Raw genomic sequence first — 24,030 nt, 5'->3', positions numbered from 1 at the left:
TGGCTATAATGGCTTTAGCTTTGACAGATGTACACTCATATTTTAGTTCTATTCAAGACCACATTAAAACCAGAACTGATTTCTGGTTTAAAGCATTGATTTTTATCTATTCTGTGTTCTGTTGCCTGCATTCCACGTCAGACTTGCAAACACGAGTTCTTGTAACATCAACTTTACTTCCTTTTGGAAAATGGTAGAAACAGCTCATTTCCCATTGGAAAGCTGATTCTTGGAAGAGCTGCTAAACATAAATATTTTAAATTTTTAAAGGAAGTCAACAAGAAGCTTGAAAAATTCCACTATTATTGGTATATAAAACCCCGATGATATATTCAGTAGCTATGAATGTGAACAGTGTAATTCTTTTGTAGAGGTTAAGTAGACTATCTTGTGTAATGGGAGAGTTTTCTGAGGCTTCTTTGTGTGAAGACTGCTACCGTACATTATTTATGTACACAAAGAAACAATGAGCATCTGTATCAGTATTAATTTATGGGAGAATCTCTTGAGAGCCTACAAACTCTGAATTTTTCTTAGGGCTGTGCAATGCAGTTGGGAACTGGCCTAATGGTAGAGACCATAAACCAAATGAACTTTGTGGCAGATATTATTGCTAAGCTGTTATCAACCCTACCTTTGGCAATTATATTCTGACTACTCTTAATGTTATTAACTGTTCATACAGATGCAGTGTTCTTCACTTCCTAATCATCTGGCTCATTCTCTTCTCTAAGAGGTCATCTCATTAGTGGAAAGTGCAGCCTTAGGACAGATCAGTTCCATAACCTGCCTTTCTCAAGTATTCAGATAAAATGTGTGCTCCTTTGACCGCCGTGGATCTAGTTACACCTAGCAAAATGAGCGTGCTGGGTTCTGAAGCATTCTGTGACCTTTTTTTATGAAGAAAGGTGTTAGGACAGGAGTGACGTCTGCACGACTGTGGTGACAAAACCGTATTTCTCTAGATGGGAACATTCAAGCAGTGGCTAAATCACCTCCAGCTGTTATTCGCCTTCTGTCTGAGGGTGTGAAAGGGCAAGAGCACCTGCTTGCAGAGTGCTGCAAGGAGACCTCACCTTGTTCCGAAAGCCTTGGCTGGAGGTTCCTGGGCCTCTGATGCTGCCGTTCCTATTAGATGGAGGTTGCTCTGTCGGTGCCGTTTGCTCTAAGATCATCTGAGTGTACTTAATTCTAGCTCAGCTGCAGCATGGCAGCATGCAGAGCTGTTGAAAAGAGAGGAGTTGTTAGCATTATGTATGGTATTTATTTAGAGTTGCTCATTGTGCTTGGCGGAGGCTGCCTGGGGGCTTGTGATGAGCACAGAACTACCTATGCAAATGTATGCAATTCCTGGGAATGTGTATAACAGTATAAAATACATGATTAGTCTGAAATTCTTTCAACATACGTGATACCAACCATATCTAAGCTTGTTTGAAAGTATCAGTTAATTTTTTTGGTTTATTATTACTACCAAAATGCACAATGTAAATACATGTGTATACATACCTACGTGTTCTTAAGGCATGTTCAGGAATGCACATCCAAAGAACTCCAGATGACTAGCTTTATGCTCTTAAAATAACATAGTGTCCCAGGGTAATTTTACAGGGTTTTTACTGCTTTGCTGTTTACGTGCATTTCTGAAGACGGTAGGTGAGACTATCATAGCTATATAGAGAAATGGCATTTATTTTCACAGTGCGGCATGACCTTATCTTTCATAAGTGGCATTTCCTCTCAAGATAATGAATACCTTTTTATTTAGGCCAGGCAAGACCCAGATTCATTGTGTCTGATATCTACAGCCCATCAACACTTCATACATTACAGTAATTATTGCGGATATTAGTTTCTGTTGCATTCCACTTGCTCTTTGGATTCAACTTGTTTCAGAACAGCAGAGGGGATTGAGAGAGGGAAAAGGTCACACTTGAGTCTTTGTGAACATCTTGGAGCTGCTGAATGGCACAAATATTGCCACTCCTACAACAAATGTACATTTTATATACCCTTCCTGTATGGCCTCTTCCACAAAGAGTGGGTCACCGTTTTGGCATTTGTCAGCCTAGGATGGAGAGGCCAGCAGGTGTTGCTCTGAGGTCAGCTATTTTTAGGCAAAGGCGAATCTTCATAGCTGATAATCTGCTTAGTTAAGAAGAAAGAAAATTTAAGCGTGAACAGGAGGTTAAAAAAACAGTGTTCCCAATTATTACTTGCAAATATTTACAGAAGGGAGCTATCTGTCATGCTTTGTGTTCCCTTACCCTGGCTCTGTTGCTTGATTTAATTTTGCCTGCAGCATTAGCTCCGTGTGTACTCACCGCATCCCTTGTAATGCCCATCCACTAGCGAGCCTGTGCATGCCTCTGAAATGGAACTCCCAGCCTCAGAGCATCCCATGCTGTGCAATGGAGGAGCAATTCAATACATCTTGTACCTTTGTGGCAGGAGCTAATAACTGAGATTATCTTGGCATATGTTCTGACTTCTTTCCTTTCCTTGCCAAATGGAGATCTTTTATATTTCTGTAGCACAGCTTTGCTAGACAGGCATTCAGGTGCGAGGAAACTCAGAGGCTTCTAATGGGACCATCAAGCTGTTTCACCTTTTGCCTTGTCAGTCTGCATTTGCTAGAGCGAGAAGCGATTGCAAGTTGCTGGATTGCTTTCCTGAAATGAGTTGCTGTTTGGTTCACTCAGAGAAGATAAACACTCGCATCTCAAAAATATCAACCTGTCTGGCATCTTTGTTGGCAGCCTCAGCAGAAGGGCCAAGGAACAAATGGACCATGTCTAAGATAAAATTGCAGTGCTCCCTCTGGAGTTAATCCTTTCAGCCCAAAACTGAGAAGCACTGATGGGGCAATGTAAGGAAATTTGCAATTCTGTTCCTTCTGCTCTCTCTATTTTATGGATAGACAAAGGACTTGGGCCCCAGATTGATTAATCCTGCCCTTTGCCCTCACAGTAACTCTCCTGCAAGTTTTTACAATGACGATTAAACTGGCGGTCGGCAAACAGAATATGTATCACACTTCTGCTATGCAAGGATGGTTTCTTTTCTGTTAATTTTTTTTAACCCTTGCATACCTTTTTTTTTAAGTAAGGGAAGATATTAAAGATACTGACTGATGGAGTTTTGGATTACAGTCCATTTTGGTAGCCTTCTCCACTTCCCTACAGGAGAAAATAATTAAATAATTTAACTTTGAGAGAGCTGTAAATCTCTGCAGAGCTGGCATGGGATTAGCCTCCATCACCACAGAGGAGAAGGCTCCGAGGAGGTCCTGGGCTGCTCGCTGGCAAACCCCATGTGCTGCACAAGATCTGCCATGGAGTTGCAAGGAAGGACTTTACAGGAGTAGTGAAGGACCTTAACACTAGCCAAACTCCTTGGAAAGAGAAATCAGAAGGTTTTCTGCTCCTTGGATTCTGTGAGAGCCTCCTTCAGGCTTGAAAGAAGAAGCATAGGATTAACAGGAGTAATTAAAAACGATAATTAAGTTGGCTGCTTTGATGAATGCTGGAAAGCTAGAGACTGGGAATGTTGTGGGCAGTCAGACTAGCTGTGGGAAGGAGGAGGAGGGTGACCAGACAGGTTGGAGCAAGAGCTGTGAAATAAAACTTCCAGTTATTTTGAGAACTGATTATTCAATATTAAAAAACCGAGTTTATTGGAAATTTTCCTGCACATGCTTTCCAGAAACTAGATCATCTCTGGGAATGACTCAGATTCCTCCAGCTCTGTTGTTCATTGATATATTTTCACTTTTCTTATGATGTGGATGGTTGCTTAATAATAGTTTTGAGTCTACTTCTATATTGGATGACTCTTGCCACAAGATAGCTGCATGAACACTTCTGGTGCTTTAATGGCTGCACTTAATAGTATGTTGAATCTGATACGTAGAAAAGACTAGAATTTAGTCCAGGATGGCCCACAGGAGCTTGAGTTTTCAGAGAAGACTCTATCAATAACATAAAAGCTTTCTTCAAGTTATGGGTGTGGGGGAGTCTTCAGGGCATCCGCAGTCACAAGCATGTTTCCCCTGTGTACTCATGGTTTAAATACCAGCTTCAGTTTGCCTACAGAGAGCAGTTCCACGGTAACGGTGAGCCTGAGCGCTGCTGCTGCATGGACTGCACCAACGAGAGCGTCGTGGCTGGGTGTCATGTTTTGCACGTGATAGATGCTGCCTGTGTTACCTCTTTGTCTCTGTCCCTGCTTATCTCAGTGTGGCACAGTTACTAACTGATGCTGTGACGTAGCTGTGCGCCTTCTCCCATCCCTCATGCTTCAGTCTTCTGGAAAACGAGAGGCAAAAGTGTTTGTGCACTTCATACATTTGAATGCCTTCATGTCTCTTTTATCCCTCCTTCCCACACCCCATCCTTTTCTGTTTCTTTATATTTTTGCCATGTTTCTTCTACCTTGTTAGGCACCTCCTTCCCAACAAATCATTAAGCAATAACAAGAGAAACAACAACAAAAAAAATAATCTTGCTGTTTCCTTCAAGTGCTTGCTTTGCATTTGTTGCCTATTTATAGATTATTCACTTATGCCACGGTAGCAGTCAATTAGAAATGTGGTGAATCCTTCCTTCAAGAGCGTGCCAAGAGAGGATCTTTTTAGTTTGCTTACTTTTTTGATGTTTTTTTGCTGGAACCTCTACAGTGTGCTTAAATTCCATTGGGATTTGTTTATTTTTAATATATTATCAAATAAAAGTAGAAGAGTTTTGCTCCTCTTCCAGGAAGTTACAGAAGCATGACCATGGTGTGCAGGGATATTTGATTTGAGCGTGATAAAAATGTATTTTATACATGTCTTTTTCTTCTAGTTGTCATCTTGGAGGATCCTTTACTTTTTCAGTGTAAGGAATGTCTTCTGATAGAGGCTACTGTTAAACACACCACTCCCCCCCCCTTTTTTTTTTTTCTTTTTTTCCCCCTGCAACTTCAGCCTCTAAATCCTAGTGTATCTGTAGTACAAAACTGACGAGCTATATTATAATTGTAAATTGTGACTGCCCCTGTGGCCTTGCAAAGGACATATGATCTTTGTGCTTTGTTTTCTCCTTTTGTTGAGCGGGGTTGGTGCTAATCATCTTCAGCCCCTCCTGGGGTGTTGGAGAGGTGAAGGAAGTTTATACTGGTATATCCCGAGCAGTGAGGCAGGAGCTGTGGGTGAAACACAAGTACATCACAGGTGAGATGTTGCATTAGACCTACATTAATAAACTCAGCTGGACTTTTGCTGGCTCCACGGGACATGCTGAGGTGTGGAGCTTTGCCAGGGTTTTTGCAGGGAAGCTTGTCTGCAAGGAGGCTGGAAACCGCTGATTTATGTAATACCTGGAAATGTCAGTGCTAGCGTTCTCCTTCAAGACTGGGAGCTCATCGTGGGTAGGTATGTGTTGGGAGAAGAAACTTTGCAATTTTTTTCTTAATGCTGCTCATTACATATTGCAATGCTGTAATTTTACGTAAGGTTGGTTATGCTTTTACAAAACCAATTTAGAAAGCAAATACAGTTTTAAACTGGGTCTCTGCATTTGCCAGAGCCTCTGCAAAATGGTTTTAGCAGCCAGTAGCTGTACTAGTTTAGGATATTTTTTAAACTTTTTTGTTCCCCCCTTACTGCTCTTTGGTTTTATGCCATGGTATCCTGGCTTGACAACCAGGACAGGGCAGAGTCATCTGGGGACCCAGAGAACAGGTATAAAATTCTAAGAGAAATTGCTGCTTGGCCTCAAGTGTGAATATACCTTCTGTGTTGAAGAGGAGAGTCTCTCTGCTGAACTTGTCTTGCTCACAGTGCTGTACAGAAGATACAAGAAAATGAAGGTACAGGATAAAGGACAGTTACTGTATTTGGTTTTTTGTCTCACCTCCTGGTATAGGAGTTGATTTTTTGCTCTGGACCCTCCTCGGTCAGTTGCATTTAGAGCAGCCATCAATGCAGATCAGCTGTGCTAAGCACACTGTGACATTTGGAAATCCCTGTCTGGAAGGGGAATTGAGCAATGAGCTTCTGCTAATTATAATAGCTATGTTTGAAATGTAATGTTTGCTTTATTGAGCAAAATCCAACTACACACCCAGACTAGAGTCTGGAAATACTCTGGCAGCAAAGGAGACAGGTCATCAGCAAACGCATTCCCAGAGCAGAAGCAAGGGCAATACAAGCATTGCTTTGTCACAGCAAACATTGCACAGTTTTTGTCCGGGGGTTAGCGTTGTTACCTAGCAACTTCCAAGAGTGTTTGAAATTTGTTGGAGACCCTCCGAGGCTTAGGCACTTTACCCTCTGTCTTCTGTTCTGCTGTATGCCAAAAATACACCGGCTATAATTTTGCAAGCCAAGGGTAGCGGTGGCTTAAACGCCTCCTTGACCTTTATTTGAGTTAGCACAACCTGTGCCAGCAGTACTGAGAACCAGGAGAAGAAACCAAACTAGATTAAAATTAACCCAGTAGAAGAAAAGTTTGATTTAAACATGGATCTTCACTTCCCCAATGGCATTTGCTGGCTGGCTTAAAACTATTTCCCTGGGAAGTACGCTGACACGCCTGAGGGCTCCTGTTCGGAGTGTGTTTGTGGGGATAGCAGTGAGATACAGTTAGGGACAGGCCTCACAGCACACTCGTATCATTAAAGACATCTTTTCTGAACTACTGCCACACATCACCAGCTGACAAACAGCCTCGGGCAGCTTAGAGGAAGGTACTGCCATTGGGTACTTGGGGGTGCTAAGGTCACGGGGAGCTGTTCAGTAGCCTTGTTTTAATAGTTAGAAAGGTTAGTCAAAATGAACGTGTGATGTTAGGAGACTTGTATAAAAGAACACCACAGCCATGCTGCTTAGCTTTCTATATTCTTTGTTTCATCCAGTTATAGAGCTTCTGGCTGGGATCTAATCCATGCATAAAACCCTCTCCCTCACCATTGCTTCCGTCTGGGGCAGAGGCTTTCCATGTATACCACTTGTCTGAATTTCTATTCAGATTCTATCTCCTCTGAAAAGTTTCTTTTAACTCATAACCAAGTATTAGTGTTTCTCTCTAAAGACACTGGCCATCCACCTGTGTCTTCAGAAGCATTGCTACCCTTAGGCTGTAAGGGTGTAGAGACCTCTTCTTGGCAAGCAAGAATATTTTCCAGGTATTCAGCTGTCAGCCCACTGGAAAGAAAATGTTCCTTTGTGGTCGGCAGACTGACAGTAGCTCTTTATGCCTTTAAATTAAAAGTGTCACACTCACATAAATCATTATAACAGCACTGTATGCAAACACAGTGCCTGAATCCACAGTAGTTATGAGATGACAGTGAACTGGGGTGAATACCCTTATTCTTGACTTTGAGAAGTGCAGTGACAATGAATCATTCTTAGTGATGAGATGCAGCAGTGCTGACTCACTGGGCTGAAATTAGAAGGGCTTTTTTAGGTAGAGATGTAATTCCATCATTTTTTCTGATGAATGGATTAGAGTGAACATTTTTGTTGACTAATTTACAGACTTCATCAACTAAATGTCATTTCTTTCCCTCTAGCTATCAAACCTAGTTGGAAGCAACTGATAGGGGGAGTACTTGGATCCAGGGAGGTGGTACTGGAAAAATGCGTAGGAAGGAGTGGCAGAAAAGTTCACAATTTGGTAGAGATGGTGGGTGTCATATTGCCACCACTTTCAGTGTTTGAGATTCCCTTTTTCAGGGTTTGGTGAGCGCTAATGTTTGCTTTCATCAAGAGAGGGGTTTTGGAGCTTGAGCTCATTCTGCTGATAATCTGAAGAGGCACAGGAGGGAATAACTTCTGGAGTTAAAATTTTGACAGAATATTAAATAAATGCACAAACATTTGCGGCTCCTTTCCCCAGCCAACTCATCGTCACATCTAATAGCAAGGGTTTCTATTCCTGATAGCTACCGTGTCATCTGCTTGTAGTCTCTAGCACTGCTTCCCAGTTCAAGAAGGTTTAATACAACCTGAAGAAAACATTGTGCTCACCAGATCCCAGAATTGCTTATAGTGCCCATTTTCAGATCACTTAAATAGCAACGAATGACCTGATTCCCAGAGGTGCTACTTTTGTTTCAGAACCTTGTGCTGGTGCCCCTTCATTTCAGCTTTAGGTTCGATCACAGCACAGTAAAATTAATTCTCTTTAGTGTCCTCCAAATGATTTGTATTCCTTGCCCTTTTTGCTATTTCCCTGTGGAATGGGCTGATACTTTCCTAATATTTTTTAGTTGCACTAATACATTAATAATCTCGTTTTCTCCTGGCAGGAGATTTGCGGTCAACCCTCAATGGAAAGATTTTATGCCAGGTTATCTTTTTGCTGTTGGGTTAAAAATTTTTCTAGGGGAGCAGCAAAAGAGAAGGGAATCCCTGCTACAACTGCGCACTCAGCGGCTTTTCTGAGGCAGGAATATATCTGAGCCCACAAAGAGAGCATTAGTGGCAGAGGCTTTTCTGATGGGTGTTCCAGTGATGGGGAATGACTCCTTTGGAGAGTCCGCCAGCACCCGGCAGTCGCTTGTGTGTGTCTGGGAGATGCTGTACTGGCCGACTGCATAATGCTCGAAGCTATTGGCTTGGCAGAGTTTCATCAGTCAGGCTGCCCTTTGCTGTTGAGGAAGCAGCTGCAAACTCACATTTTTTGTTTGGCAATGTGTTCTCTCCCCAAGGGCTGCAGCACCATTTGATTAGGATGGAGGGAAGGAGACCTACTGCAAAAGTGTATTGTTCCCAGCAGAGCTGTGCTAATCTCTTGGTCTTTGCTCCTTCTTAGCAAGGTGTTGAATGAAAGCATCAAGGAAAAACAGTAGAGAAGAACTGCTCGGCTGTTACCCCTCAATCTTGCCTCAACCTCAGTTGCAGCTCAGAGAGTAAAACAACAAATGCTTGCTCTTGTTTTGAGATATTTTTGCAAATTTAATGCTTTTTTGTCACATGAAACTTCTGGTAACACCTGAGCCCCTTATTTTCCTACCTACCTGCACCTGCCTGCTTTCTTTATAAGTGTTTCAGTCTAGCATAGGACTGTCTGATCTCCGAAGACTCATCCTTTCCTGAATGTAATGCTCTGCATTTTTCCATCTCCCAATTTGCTTTGGTGCTGCGTTCCTTACCTGACAGCATCTGCCTGGGAGATTTTGTGAACAGTGTTGATGAAATAGATTTAGAGAAGTTCAGAATCTTCCTCCAAGTTTTACGTTTTATTACAGTTGTGAAGGTCACCTTTGCTTTGAGGATCAGGAAGATTAGGTTACCACCACCTCTGAACGTGCCGGTGCTGAGTTCTGCACTTAATATGGTGCTTGATCCTTTTACCTGAGCATGTGGCCCATCAGGTGTGTTTTGTGTCAATAGTGGCACCTCATGCTCAGAGATCACCTTTGGTCAAAGATTTTTGAATGGTTTTGCAAAGTGACTATTATCTTTACATTAGAGAGGGAGAGAATAAAGGAGTTTCAGAGAGTTTAGTGCTTTGCCCTGGGTCTCTTGGCAGTTGTTAGGCAGAGTGGGAACAAAAGCCAGGTTTCTGCCGCAGAACTATGCAGCTTATTTTAAGCTAGGTCAAGTGACTTGCCAGGAATAAGGATGTGGGCAATTTCTGCTTGAAATCCTATCTTTCTCGTATCAGTTGTTCCACAGTGACTTTGTTTACACCCTTTTCTCAGAGCTTAACCAGTGAGGGTTTGGGGTGATTTCATTATAATAAGCTTACTGTCACGAATTCTTGACATTTGTGTTTCTTAGATGGATTGTGTTTCTTAGAAGGAGAGAGTTCAGCCTGTCCTTGAGACTGAAGAGCTGGAGAAAGGCTTGGTTATTATATCTTTGTCCCTAAATCTTGATAGTGTGTTGACAGGAGCCCGTATCTTGCAGATGTTTTCCCTGTATCTTCAGTCATTATAACTATGACTTCAGCAGTTTTTCAATTTGCAGTATCATTTTTTTCGTTTAGCACCCAAGAGCCTTTGCTTTATTCATCCTCCCCGTTGGTAACCAGCTGATTTTTGTCTCTCACTTGGGGGCGGCATTTCCCTGCTGCACACCGAAGCCGGAGAAGAGTGGTTCTCAAGTAAGTGCCAGCTCTTGCTTTTTTTATAAAAACCACCCTTCACTACCCTGCACAAAGCAGTAGCCTTCAGTCCCTGGGTGTTGTGTTTTGCCATGATGCCCGGGAGCGTGAGTCCCTGGAGATGTGGGACATCTTGCTCACAGGCATTCTGGTTTCCTGTCTTGTCTGTCCTTGGCTTGGGGTAAAATTTAGAAGGACTAAATTACATGGAAAACCACATAAGCTGTAGCCTGAAACACATGCTTTTCTTTGGGCTGTAAGCCTATCCACGTAATATAAATTATGTCACTAAGTAATGGTCTCCGTTTTGCACATTGCAGCTTTTCTGCAAGTCAGAATGAGTGTTGCTTCACTACATACAAATTTCTGAAACACACAAAAGTTGTTGGGGAATTTTCCCCTTTGCTTTTGGATCAGATGGAGGGCCACCCCCGCCCCCTCCAGTTTTGCTCCTGTAAGATAATACGGTGGTTTTGATGCTTTTGAGACAGCACCAGGGTTTATTTGTAGCTGTTATTTCCCACTTTATAAAGGATGTGCATTTGATTTTATAACCACGAGAACTTTTTTGAGAACAGCAAAATTGAATCTGTAAAGCAGTGGGGAAATCTTTTAGCAGTGTCTGATACTAAACAGTCTTCCTGATTGTGATCTCAATTGATGCAATTTTGTGAAAGATCAGTAGTTTCATCTACAAAGCATCACAATATTTTAAATTAGAAATGACCATTTAATCCAGTGTAATTTTGTAGTGCGTTTCAGAGATGCCAAAACAATACTATACTGCTAGCAGTCTGCAGTGATGGTGGGCTAATGGGTTGAAGGTGGAAGGTACTGGCTACCATCGTATAAACGGATATGTAACTTGAAAGTATAAACAGGCAAATTCATGCATTAACTGTTGAAAGCTGAATCCCATGAGTGAGATTTCAGATTGAACACTAATGAAAATTTCATTTCAGTTCTCACAATATTTTAATATGCAGGATCACAGTATGCAAATAAACTGAAGTCTAACTGCAAGTGGCTGATGAGTTACTTCTGCCTCCGTCTCTGCCACCCCCATAAGTAAGCTGTCTGTGGCTTTTGTGAAATCAAAGTTTTCCTTCTGTTTTCCCCACAAGTCAGAATCTTACAAAAATATCTTTGTGTGCAAGTTAATTAGTGACTGCAACCTTCTTTTCAAAGTATTATCATGATACTACTGTGTTGTTCCACGTAACTCATCAGCGTGGTGCATAGAGCATTATATGCTTTTAGGTTTGATTGAACTGTAAGTGTTGTAATCAATGCTTTCCTTACTAGAACTGTCCGGGGAGTGCAGCCATGTTTTTGCATTTCCTTCTGTATTTCAGCTGCAGCTTTGATGCACTATATTTTACTTGTGTCTCCCAGGTCTGACAGAAACAGGCAATGCTGTGCTTTTTTTCTTTTTTCTTTTTTTTTTCCTCTTCTTTTCCTTCCTTCTTCCCTAGTCTATGGCATCAGATAAGATACGCTGCCTTGGACCCTGTTACAGGTCACATCATGCTTTAACCACACTTTAAGGCCATCTAGCCTGATCAAAGAAGCTTCATCTTGTATTTTATTTTGTAAGTGATCAGATAAATAAGTTACTGTGACATTACCCAGGGAATGGAGAGCAGCCAGCACAAGGCAACTGAAATGATTGGGCATGTTAGAACATAGAAGATTCCGTAATTCTGTGATCGGTAGCTGATATATCCTTGTAAATTTAAATTGTGTGTTAACTTTCTCAAAGAGAAGAGGCAAGAATTTATCTTAGAAGTTAATTAATTTGAAATAGCTATTAATTAACATTATACCTAAATTTGCCAATCGTCACACTTGACTTGAATTTGCATACAACTGTTGCATATAAAATACTGCTAAGGGTGTCTGGGGCTTTGGCATGCTGTAAAAATGCCATGTTTTGCAGCTGTGTTACAGCTCTGCCAGGCTGAGCCTCCTCTTCCCCTCCCATGTGGTCGTGCTGCCCTTCCAGCAAGTGGCCTTCCTTCTGGGGACCTGCAGTTGGGATTTAGAGCTGTGAAAGCACAACCCTGGAATAGGCAGCTATGTGTGTTCTCAGATATTTCACCCTGATAAGGAAGAATAAAAATGACTCCCTTTTTAATTTGAGGTACTGAATGTGCTGCTTGTTTCTCTCCCTTGTAAAGTACCTACATTGTATTATGTGACTGTTAAGATAATCATGTTTTTTGATGAAAGCATAAGACTAAAATGATGTTTCCAAATGAAGGTTGTTTTGATTTATCCCCTGTATGCAGCACGCATAATTTTGCTTCCCTAACTCTTTGAAGCAAGCTTTAATTTTATGGCTCTGGCTGTTGCTACTATTGTGCAGTGCCATACCTATGAGCTATTCAATGTGCAACATCGAGGAGTAAATTAATGCAGGTCCACAAAGAGAGTGCTTCGATTTGCTAATTGCTTGTAGAGCAGAGGGTATTGTTGTGTAGAGAAAGACCGTTCATTAGAGATTGAGTAGCTAATTTTTTCCTACAAGTGAGTCTCACATTTGAGCTGCTTGCCTATCGGTCAGGGTAGCTGGCTCACGACCAGCCCCCAGAGAAGAACGTGGGGCTGCTGATGCAGTCAGTGTTAACACCTGCGTTGTAACCACCGGATTGCTTTACTTTCATTCATTAAGCTCTCCCTGACCAGTTTCCTCCAGCGTTGTCAGTGAAAGCTGACTTTTGGAAGGTGTAGAAGATGAATTATTGATGCAGGGAAGCAAACTAAAACAACTCAGAATGGTCTCTTCAGGATCTGAATCAGTTCCTCTCCATTCCTGCTCCTCGTTCAGCGCTGAGCTGCGGCATCCCTGCGAGGCCGGAGCACAGGTTATCATTCCCTTCTGGCCACTCTCTTAGGATGGCAGTAGCATTGACAGTAGATTAGACTATTGTCATGTAAGATGGATGTTTTGAATTGACAAACCCTGCTTTCGGAGGCTTAAAGTAATTGACTGAATACTTGAGAGCATTCTTTTTTCCTGCTTTACTGCTTGATTTTGTTTTACCTGGTTGTGCTGCCTTCAGTAGGCAAATTGGACTTTACATATATTTGTATATCTGATTCTTAATATCTGTTAGCTTATCAGATTTCTTAATGCTTGAGCTCAGTGATCTGTGGGAATTTAACATGTGTATTAAGTAATGAGAATTTCCTTGGAGCTTTAAGTTAACGTTTATGCATCGTCTGAAAATTCAGCATGCAAGCTACTGAGAGATCCCTGAGATACCAAGGTGAATGTGATCAATCAAAAAGCCTGTAAAACAGAGCGGAGCTACTTATAGGTAGGACGTTGCTTTTGCCAGTGCAGAACTCTGGCAAACTGCTCCAGCACCTGCTGCAGATCACCCACCCTTGCCTGTGGGTGCGGGGGTCCAGGGCCCTTGCACGCCATCTCCTCCCTGACCACCTGAAATGACTCGGGTTCATTGGCTGGGAGTGGCCAGAGCCAATTGAACCGAGAAATCCAACAGTTCATTCCTGAAAAAGTCTATTCCAAGAAACGGTATTTCTTTCAGGTCTTCCCTGGCAGATGCCCCAAGGGGGGCTGGGCGCAGGGGCGCAGCACACTGTCAGGCACTGGTCCAGGGCCCTGCAGCTCCTTCCTTCCACGCCTGTGGTGGCTGACAGCTCCTCCGATGCATTCTTGATTAAGTGAGATGTGGGGATAAGTTCAGAGCCTAATTTCTTCTTCATAATTAAAAATGTGTGCATCTGCCATGCTGCTGGTGATTAGGTTGTATTTTCTTGTGGCCTAGAAGGAACATGGCAGTGAATCACTTTGCAAGCAGCTGTCCTCTAACAGCTGAGCTAGGTTCAATATTTGATTTAAGCTAATATAAAGTCTGGGGTAGGGCTAATGTTTACAAACTAGATGTGATAAAGCATTATCATCTGTTCACAGCCAGGCGAGAGCAGGCACAGAGGACCCCACTGCAAGTTTGGGCTTTCGCTTGTGCTTCCACATCTGCCTGCGTAGGTGGGCACGGGCAGGAGGGTCCCCGCACCAGCTGCGAGCACATCAGACAGCATCAGCTGTGCTGGGAAAGCCTCCTTCATTACAGCTCTATCATTGTAATGGCTCTCGATGCATTAAATATGTCCCTTTTGCTCTTCTGTGAGAGTTGTAGTCAAACTATACATTAAAAATCTTTTAATCTTCATGAATCATTTCTTCCAGCAATCTAGTCAGTTTAGTTGCTGCTCTCTGGATTCCCACTAGTTAGCTACTCTTTCCCTTTGAGATGAGCTGCCTAGAAATAAATGCAATGAAGAAAACCTACTTTCTTATCCGGTGGCTTTTCCAAATCATCTTGATCTGCTGTTACCGTGCTGCTGTTTCAGACTTGCTGTCCAGGTTTGCCTCTAGGTTGCTGTGGGATAGCAGCTTGAGAGGTTTGTACTTCGTTATTTTCCCCAAGCCATATTCTATATAAGGTAAATTATGGAATATTTCCTGCCTGTATTTCCGATTTCTCCCATCCCTTTGTATTATTCCTCTCTTGTCTAAAATTTTCTGCAGCATCCTCCTGAAGTAAAATGTGTCAGTCTTTTCTATGCTTTTTTTTTCTGAATTTTATCAAGCTCTTGTACTTTAAAATGCTCTTATACCCATTTCCTTAAACAGGTTCCTATAGTGTACTGTTGCCTTAATATTATAAAGAAAAATATTTCCACTGTCAAGGTGACTAAAGCTTGGCACAGTGTGGTGGGTTGACGCTGGTTGGATGGCAGGTGCCCACCACAGCTGCTGTGTCACTCCCCTCCTCAGCTGGACAGGGGACAGAAAATACAATGAAAGGCTCATGGGTCAAGATAAGGACAGGGAGAGATCACTCACCAGTTACTGTCACCGGCAAAATAGATGCAATTTGGGGAAATTAGTTTAATTTATTGTCAATTAAATCAGAGTAGGATTATGAGAAATAAAACCAAATATTAAAGCACCTTCCTCCCATCCCTCCCTTCTTCCCAGGCTCAGCTTCACCCTGTTTTCTCTCCCTGCTCCCTGCCAGTGGCGCAGGGGAACGGGGAATGGGGGTTGCAGTCAGCTCATCACTCCTTGTCTCTGCTGCTCCTTCCTCCTCAGGGGGAGGGTCCTCACACCCTTCCCCTGCCCCAGCCTGGGTCCCATCCGTGGGGTGCAGCCCTTCAGGAACAGGCTGCTCCAGCCTGGGCCCCCGCGGGGTCACAAGCCCGGCCAGCAAACCTGCTCCAGCCTGGGCCTCTCTCCATGAGCCCACGGGTCCTGCCAGGAGCTGTTCCAGCGTGGGCTTCCCATGGGGTCACAGCCTCCTTCGGGCGCCCACCTGCTCCGGCATGGGGTCCTCCATGGGCTGCAGGTGGGGATCTGCCCACCCCCCCACCCACCCCCCGTTAACCTCCACGGGCTGGGGGCACAGCCTGCCTCTCCATGGGCTTCCCTCGGGCTGCCAGGGAATCCCTGGTCTGTTGCTGCCCGGTTTTCTTCCTCCTCCTTAGATCTGTTGTCCCAGAGGTGCTGCCACCATTGCTGATGGGGCTCAGCCTTGGCCAGTGGTGAGTCCATCTTGGAGCTGGCTGGCCTTGGCTCCATCGGACATGGAGGAAGCTTCTAGCAGCTTCTCACAGAAGCCACCCCTGTAGCCTCCCTGCTACCAAAACCTTGCCATGCAAGCCCTAAATACCCAGGTTGCTTAGAGAGGTTTTGAAGTTCACCTCCTTGGAGATACTCAGAACCCAGCTGATCCAGAGCCCTGAGAATTCTCATGTAGCTGCCCCTGCTCTGGGCAGGGGATTGAACTGGCCTCTTCCACTCGGAATTACTCCATGATTCTGTAGAAGTATTTACTAACAGGAGACTTAAAGGGAAGAGGCGTGACCCTCAAATTAATCGTAAGCGAATATATAGTTCTTAATGGCTCTTTACATCTAGTTTAGAGTAGGCCAGTAGTTCCCATCTAAAGGTCACTTTCATATAGATAAGGTTAATTGATATACAGAAAAGTTGGGGTTGTTTTTGATCAACACTGTTCAGTCTTGGGGTGTTTTGCAAAGGCTGTGCTAGCATCTCTCATAAATAACATCTCTGAGGGCATGTTTTCTTGTTCTTCTCCATGTGACTCTCCTGGCTCTAGCCTGCTGGTATAATTCTACCTGATTCAATAGTAGTGGGGAAAAAAAAAGTCTTTCCCAGGTGTCTGCAAATTTATAGTTTCCTGATGTTTCAGCATCAAACTTGATGATAATTTTGTTTTTTCTTCTCACTTGCTTGTACATGCGGTCCGTGTTTGGTTGGGACTGGCATCTCCCGCAGTGTTTAATGAGTGTGTTTCATTGCCCTGTGCCAGGTCCCAGGCTTGTATTAAAACCCTTTTCATCTTATTTGAGTGTCTGTTCCTTAAATAATGTCACATCATCCCAGGCCCTGCACAGCAAGAATCTGTAACTTTTTCAGTTTCCGCTGAGCTCTGAGGCTGGGGAAGTCTTGAACTGTTTGGTTGTTTGTTTGCAAAATTGAACTTCTGCTGTGCTGATCCCTAAGACTGTAATTTTATTTTTTGTTTGCTTGCATTTCAGTGCAGTTAGCCTTCAAAGCTCAATTTTTCCTTTTCATTGTAATAAACTACTTGCTATTTGTCTCTGGTTTGGATGTAGTACTCAAAAGAGCCATTTCAAGTGTGGCGAGAGATTGTTAGAGGGACTCAGGAGGGTTTTAATATCTGCTTGAATTTACGTGAATTAGTTTGCAGGAAAGTTTTTTGGGTTCTTGTCTTGTTTAGATACATTTTTAAAATTAGCTTCTCTGTCATCAGTTGTGGCTATTTCTTAGGCTTTCCACTAACCAGAGAAAGGCTGATTGCAGGCTTGCAAAGTGTTGTGAAAGAAAAGATGTGGGAAGATGTGCTCAAGTAGTCTATGTGGCTTCTCTTAGCCGTTACCAAAATACCCATTTCATTTAAAATCCTTTTTCATAAACAAAACTCTAAATGATCCTCCTCTGAGTCAAGTTGCCATTTCTCCCCACATTATACAGGGATAACATAAGATATTTCTGTTCTAGTTTAAGATTCTTTAAATTTCAAATTTCCTCTTAAAAAAGAAAAAGCTTTGGATTGGGTTCTTTTCTCACAGGAATTCAGTAGGGTTGTGTTGCAGAGATTTTCTTGGTATTTTACCACAACAATTTTGAAGGCTTCCAAACCAAACCCTGTACCCCAGAACTTCAAGAGGATATTTTCTGTGAAGTTACCTTGAAACACACACACCTTTCAGGAGCGGAGCAAGCCTCTTCCTTCTCTAAAGTTAAGCTTGGAAAAATTGGGTGGGCTTTAGACTGCTCTTTCTGCAACTTCCAAAGAAATGGAGAAGAGGCACACTTCTCTGGACCACGGGACCAAAATGTGGGATAGCTGATCCAGTGGAATTCTTCTTTGCAATAAACCTGTTCTTTCTTGTGTATGTTGGCTTCAGGCTGTTTGGGACAGGATTGTCTCATGGCATGGGATGCTGATAGGACAGAACAAGACCCAACACTTACAATTCCTTTTCAAATTTGTGAAAATCATGGTGCTCTTGGCTTTTTTGGTTGGAGGGGAGGAAGTGCAGTCTTACTGAACTTCCAAAAATACATCCTAGACTTCATGGTCTTTTTTTTTTTTTTTTTTGTCTTGCAGGCTCAGCTGTCTCAAGTTCTGGAAGAAGTGGGAAATCATAAGCAAAGAGCAGAGATGGTAAGTGTTAATTTTTTTTTACAGAGCAGTAAAGTATACAAAGTTCAGTTCATTTAAACAGCGGATCAGTTCCAAATATTCCAAAATGAATAAAAAATGAGCACTGTAAAAGTTTGTATTGCTACTGCTAGTCTTGGCACTCTGACTCCATACGCACCTGGAACAAGTGTTGGATGAGATCTCGTGGGCTTTCTTCCTTTTTTTTGGCATTTGCCTTTCTCTTTGGTAGGAGCTCTAGATCAGAAGCAAGCGTTTAATTTCATACTGAATTAACTCCTTTCTTTGGGGGGCCTTTGATTCCGTCTCAAGTGTGCGAAGGACAAGCAGATGAGATATGACAGAATTATCACAAACTATTTTTATATAATCTGTTAAGTTTCCGCTGGGTTTGTCTATTTTATTGACAGGTCACTCAAGGACCAAAATTAATAGAGGCTACAAAACCAGGCAGTAGGGAGGTTTATGTGCAGTTTCATGGCTAATGTATGCGGTTCTTCATACTCGGGGATAAATGAGGTGTCATCATTAAACTGTTTTGTGAACCAGTGTGTTTGCTCATGGGCAAGTTGTGGCATTCCTGCAACTTTTTCTAGTCACAAGAAAAACCTGAGCAGTATCCAGGATGTAGACACTCATTCTGTAGATGTGTTTTATACTGGATTAATTTTATTACTAATGAAAAAATAGGCATGTATCACTGGCTAGTAAGTAGATGCTAAACAGACATCTGTTCTAAAATCTAAATTATAAACCACAGTGCCAACACTAGTCTTTTTAGACTTCTGCTTAACTCTACTAGGGCACTGGAGGGCAGAACTGGTGTGCCCCTCCTGTATTAGTAATAGGTTGCCGTACATCTGCTAGTATTTTTTTTTAATTTGTGCTCCTTGCTGTTCCACCATCAGATTTTTCATAATGAGAGTGTTAATTGATTCTGGTTCTGGGGTTATCTTACATTGTGGACAAACATCTCTGTATGCTCAGCTGCTTTCTGTGGTGACACAGGTCAAAACTGGTAGTTCCAGAGAAAACTGAATTAATCCTATTTACCATCTGATCTCATTACATGCTGCTTTGTTAATAGTTTTAAATTCTATACAATCAATTTTGCATTGTGCTCAGTGGACTTACCAGAGGAAGAATTTGCTGCTATGCTTTAAATATTTTGATGTGTAGTTTTTTTAAACATTTCAAAGTTTTTCTTTTTGGCTCATTAAGCCTGGATTTTCAGTTATTTGTTTGCCTTCAAAAGTTTGTCATATTTAACAGGCTAGCAGAGAGCTGGAGAAACTGGAACTTCCAGTGTTAAAGCATTAATTGGTGGTGTGCATCATCCATCAGCAGAGGATAAAGCAGCAGTTAGTGTTCAGTGCCTATTCCCAAGGGTTACTCGGTGGAAATCTGCAAGTCTTGTGATCTTCCAGTAAAGCTCACATCAACCTCAGATGAGCAGGCTGTATTCTGTCATGCTTTAGACGATTGGATTCCAGTTGTGAGATGTGGGCTTTATTCAGCATTTTGAATTTTGTTGGGTAAATACAGGAAAATTGCTTCATACAGAGGAAGAGAGATTGTTTTTCCTCTTTTTCCCTTTTGAGGGGAAACCTGACAGTATAGGTCCTTCTTTTCACTGGTGATAGATGGTTCTCCTGCATCCCCAGGCGAAATCTCCCTGGTAGGGAAAGATGTGTCACTTCTCGTCTTCCACAGTGTTGGTGGTGGCAGAGGTCTGTTCACTTGGGATGTGGCTGTTCCAAAGGGCTGTCCAAGGGCTCCAGCGGTTATACTGTCAGCCCCACTCTCCTCCCTGCCATCCAACAAAATTTTCTTTATGTGGTTTTGTTTTGTTGGGTTTTTTTTACCCTTTCCAGATCAGTGTCTCACCTGGATGGCCTTATTTTCAGACTCCTTTAAAGCTGACGCTGCAGCAACTGTTTTGCCTGATTTGGATTCCTGGCATCTCGCCTTCCTTTTCATCCCTCTCCCCGTTTTTCTCACGTGATCCACTGCTTGTTAGATTGATGTTAAGCCTCTGCAGCTGGGGGGAGGCCGAAGGGCTCATCCTGCTCTGGGTGCTGACAGATGTGGATATTGCTTTTCGTCAGCCATTCTGCAAACAAGCTTATGGCCCTAAGTGAAATGGAATAAACACCTGTCAGGTGCTATCGTACAGTCTGATGGATCATTGGGCTGCTTCTGGGATAAACCTCTGTGGAGTGACATCTCTATCACCACCCTGAAGAGTCCTAATGGCTTTGCCACCCTCAGCACTGGAAATGAAGCCATGTGCACTGGGGCTGGTGGACTAGCTGATTGGATCTCACTGATGAGTTTGATGGGCTTCCTTGTCTGCAATGGGGAGCATCTTGGATGCCCTGGTAAATAATTCATTCGTTACATAGCAATATTTAAAAGTAAAATGCTTGTCGGATAAATGAGGTAGGATCGTGGCCTCAGTAAGACAGCATCTGCATGTTCTGTGTCCTTGGCAGGGGAGGACCCTAGCTCAGGGAGTTGTGTCAACAGGGACAAGAAGAGACAAAGGGTGGTTTGTGCTCTAGGGGACACCAGCGCAGGACACAAGGTCTTGCTGGTGGAGGGTGGGATGGACTTGCTGCCCTAACTACAGTCGAATACTCCAGTGCATGCTTTCCTTGCTTGTCAGCTAAAAGTGAGTTTACTACTGGAAGAATAAAAAAAAGAAAAAAAAGAAAAAAAAAAGAAAGAAAAGAAATTTAAACATCTTCAGCTAATTGCAGTTGACAAGACAAAGGCAGTTTAACTTTCCAGTATTAATTAGCAAACCCATACTAATTAGCTTGTATAAGCACAATTCATGCTTCTTTCCCTAAATGCAATTAATATTGCGACTGAAGACGTCTCTGGGCTGTGCCACTGTATCATTAACGTACTTTGCCCTAATTAGACACGGCCAGTAGTAGCTGGAGAAATGAGTTTGTGATTACAACCATAAAAAATCCTCTAATATTTTATATCCTTCAGGGAACTTGAACCTAGAATTTATTTTCTGATTTAAGAAAAATTACCCTTATCATTGTGCTGCATAATTAATAATGAAACTTTGATTTTTCTCTCCCCCTAACCCTTCACTTATTTATTTATCTTTATTCACAGTTTGAGTGTGTTCCTATTGTAAGGGAGCAGTGCTTGCCCGCTCTTGTGAGAGGTGGTACGTAACAGGGTCACCAGTCTGATAGGGCTCAGGTAACTTAGTTGTCCCACAGATCTGTGGGTTTTGTGTTTCTTTTATTAGCTGAAAGAATGTTTTTGTTGTGAATTTTGGTTGGTGCCTAAGCACACTATTTTCCTGCAATTTTTGTGTATGTATGTGCATTTTTCTGACAACTTTATCAGCACCGGATGTTTTCTTTTCTGAGGCTAGCGCTCCAGTATCTTTATCTCCACGATGTGCCAGGAGATTGCTCATAGAGTTCACACATACGGCTCCCCGTTTCGTGTTTCCCAGGATCTTACTACTTGTGGTATGTTAGTTTAATGATCTACTGGCATAGAGCTGAAAGCTAGTTTCACTCACACTGAACTATTATTTGTGGAAAATGCTTTCTTGTTTGTTATATTATTTTTCTTTCACTCCCTGAGGGAAGGAAACAGAAAATGTGTTAGTTTTTCTAATTTTCATTTGCCTTTTTCATATCCTTTTATAGACCCGAGGAAATTGTTCAGCTCAAGCTTGCCATCCAAGCAACAGCTGTGATCCCTGATCTTACACTTTCTTTCAGTCTGGTTCTGTAGCACAGGGCAGTCATGTCAAGATTATTTTTTTTTTCACCATCATTAATCCCCAAGGGAAGTGAGCTTGGTATTAAAAAAGCATCACCTGTATTTTCACTGCCCTGAGGTGCTCTGGGTATCTTTTGGCTTTCATCTTCAAAAGACAGCTTGGCCCATGTGGGCTCTGAAATCTATAGACTGCTCATTGGAACAAATTATATTTCACCCTCCAGCAGATTAAAAAGGATGGATGTAAGAATCAGAAGAATTGCTTAGCAGGGTGGGAGGTAAAGAAGATTTGAAGTCCAAGAATGTGACCGTCACAAAATGAATGGCATAAATTGAGTGTCCTTACTGGACAAATAAAGACACCTTAAAATGAAAGTAATGAAGGCACCTTGCCTTGAGTAAGTGTTGATTAACCCTTTGCAAAGAATAGGAGACCTGTATTTAAGGGCAGCAGGTCAGGAATAGTTGAGGAGCCAAATCATGTGTTCAGTCTGATGAAATCATAATGTTTAAGATTAACTTGAATATCAGTGACTGTGTAAACTGATGGTTTTTCGGGAGAAATAATGAAGACAGAAAGGAGAATACATGAAAGAAACTCAGAGAACACTGAGCATGTTGTAGCTGGGAACTAGCTGTTAACTGGAAAACAACACGAAAAAAACTGCGAAGAGTTTGGGAAAACTGCAACAGGCATCAATACATAAACAACAAGAGACCCACACCATTCATAAACCTTTTGCATTATTACTGAAAGACTTTTACTTTCTAGTGATTGCATCAGACCTCCAAACTTTTAAGAACTGTGACTTTTGATACTTAAAAGAAATATCTGGCAAGGATTAAAATTCTGTTATATTTTACTTTACAGGCGATAACAGTGATACTATAGAAGAAGTGAAAATGAGAATATGAAGGAAATGAACTTTAGTATAGAAAGACCTACCCTGGATAACTTGCCAATATTACACATTTAATTCTTGTTTAAGAGTTATTAAACATAAAGCAAAGAATACAATGGACCAGGCATAAGAACAAAAGTAGATTTCATTAGTGGAAATGTAAATTCTCTGTATTATCTATAATGGGATGGCAATTAAATGTGGGATTAGAGTACTGAGCCACAGTAGTAATAAATAAAGATGAGGCTTTGCTGGAACATGCATGGAACCAACAGGCTGGGCGGGGAAAGGAGACGAACGGACCAGTACAGGAAATCGCCATCTATCAAAAATGTATTTCATCATTTCTGAATTGATTTAGCAAGGCGACAGCAGATCTACTTATCATCTGACAGATTTTATCCTAACACCTTATGTGAGACTAGCAAACCCAAGACAGATGAGTAGCGAGGCACTCAGCTGAGCAGCAGCATGAACACAGCAATAGTTTTAGTAAGGCAATTTTAGGGAAATATCCAGTTCTCAAATCAGATTGAAAAACATGAATCTGGTTATGAAGGGACAGTAAAAGAAGCTGATGCAGAATGAAATGATATGGTAACAGAAGACTGGAAGAGGACTTTTAGATCATGAAGTTCTGTCCTTTGGTAACTGCTACAATTGCAGCATATACCTCAGTTCATAAATTTATCAATTTTGTCTTGAAACTGCTTTGGATGTTTGTGCCATTACTGTCATAGAAAGTTTGCTCTGACAGCTGAAATCTTCCCAGTTCCAATGGAAAATACATGTGCAGTTAATATCCTTTTTTTTTTTTCTTGTGCTAACGTTCTCCTTAAACTACAGTGAATATTCTTCCTCCCTCGTATTTATGCTGTGACATACTAATAGAGAACAATTGTTCTCTCCCAGCATTTCATTTGTTTAGGTTAAACAAATCAAGCTCTTGCAGTCTTCTCTTAAAACAGGCTCTTTGGGCTCCTCATGAATCCTGCAGCTTTCTTTAAATCTCTTCCCGTTTTTGTATCTCCTTTGAAGATGAGTAACCAGAGTGGTCATGTCATTCCGGGTGATGTCCCAGCAGTAGCTTGTACCGAAGTGTCTTCTGCAGGAGCTTCTAGTGCAGGCAGGTACCTCTGTCCTGGGTATAGCTCAGCTCTCCCTTGCAGAGTCGCATTACCCATTTTCACTGCCGCATGGCACTGGTGTTCATCCTGTGATCGATTAATCTCCCCAGCTCTTTGTCCTCCTCTCTGGTTTCTGACTGATGAAGACTCAATTTGTAGGAGAGGTTCTAGCTGTTGTGGGACTTGTGCAATTATATTTCAATTCTGTTGCTGTTCCGTCAGTTTTCACCTAGCTTCTTTTTTCTGATTTATTTATGCTCCTCTGTGATAAAGCCTCCCTGCTTTGTGCTACCAGTAATTGTGTTTGTGCATTTATTCTTTTTGACCCAAGATCTTCAGTGAATTTTGTTTGGTTTAAATAAGTTTTCATGATCAGTGTCTGAGATGTCTT

The 24,030-nt window shown here is 42.1% G+C and overlaps 1 protein-coding gene across 2 annotated transcripts in view; it reads left to right on the top strand.

The window, feature by feature from the left end:
• Positions 1-24,030, top strand: part of MAD1L1 (mitotic arrest deficient 1 like 1) — a 380,568-nt gene that overhangs the window by 169,801 nt on the left and 186,737 nt on the right. The window contains exons 1-2 of one of the 2 annotated variants that reach the window (XM_056336429.1): positions 12,813-12,964; positions 17,792-17,848. In XM_056336429.1, the coding sequence (XP_056192404.1) occupies positions 12,845-12,964; positions 17,792-17,848 (177 nt within the window). In that variant the 5' untranslated portion in view covers positions 12,813-12,844. Of the gene's footprint in view, positions 1-12,812; positions 12,965-17,791; positions 17,849-24,030 lie in introns of those variants that run through there. The other variant, XM_056336428.1, reaches the window with a different exon arrangement.

This window comes from Falco biarmicus, chromosome 4, assembly GCF_023638135.1.
Source record: "Falco biarmicus isolate bFalBia1 chromosome 4, bFalBia1.pri, whole genome shotgun sequence".
Lineage (NCBI taxonomy): Eukaryota > Metazoa > Chordata > Aves > Falconiformes > Falconidae > Falco > Falco biarmicus.
Note: the sequence above shows the minus strand (reverse complement) of the source record. Positions and strands in the feature narration are given on the sequence as shown.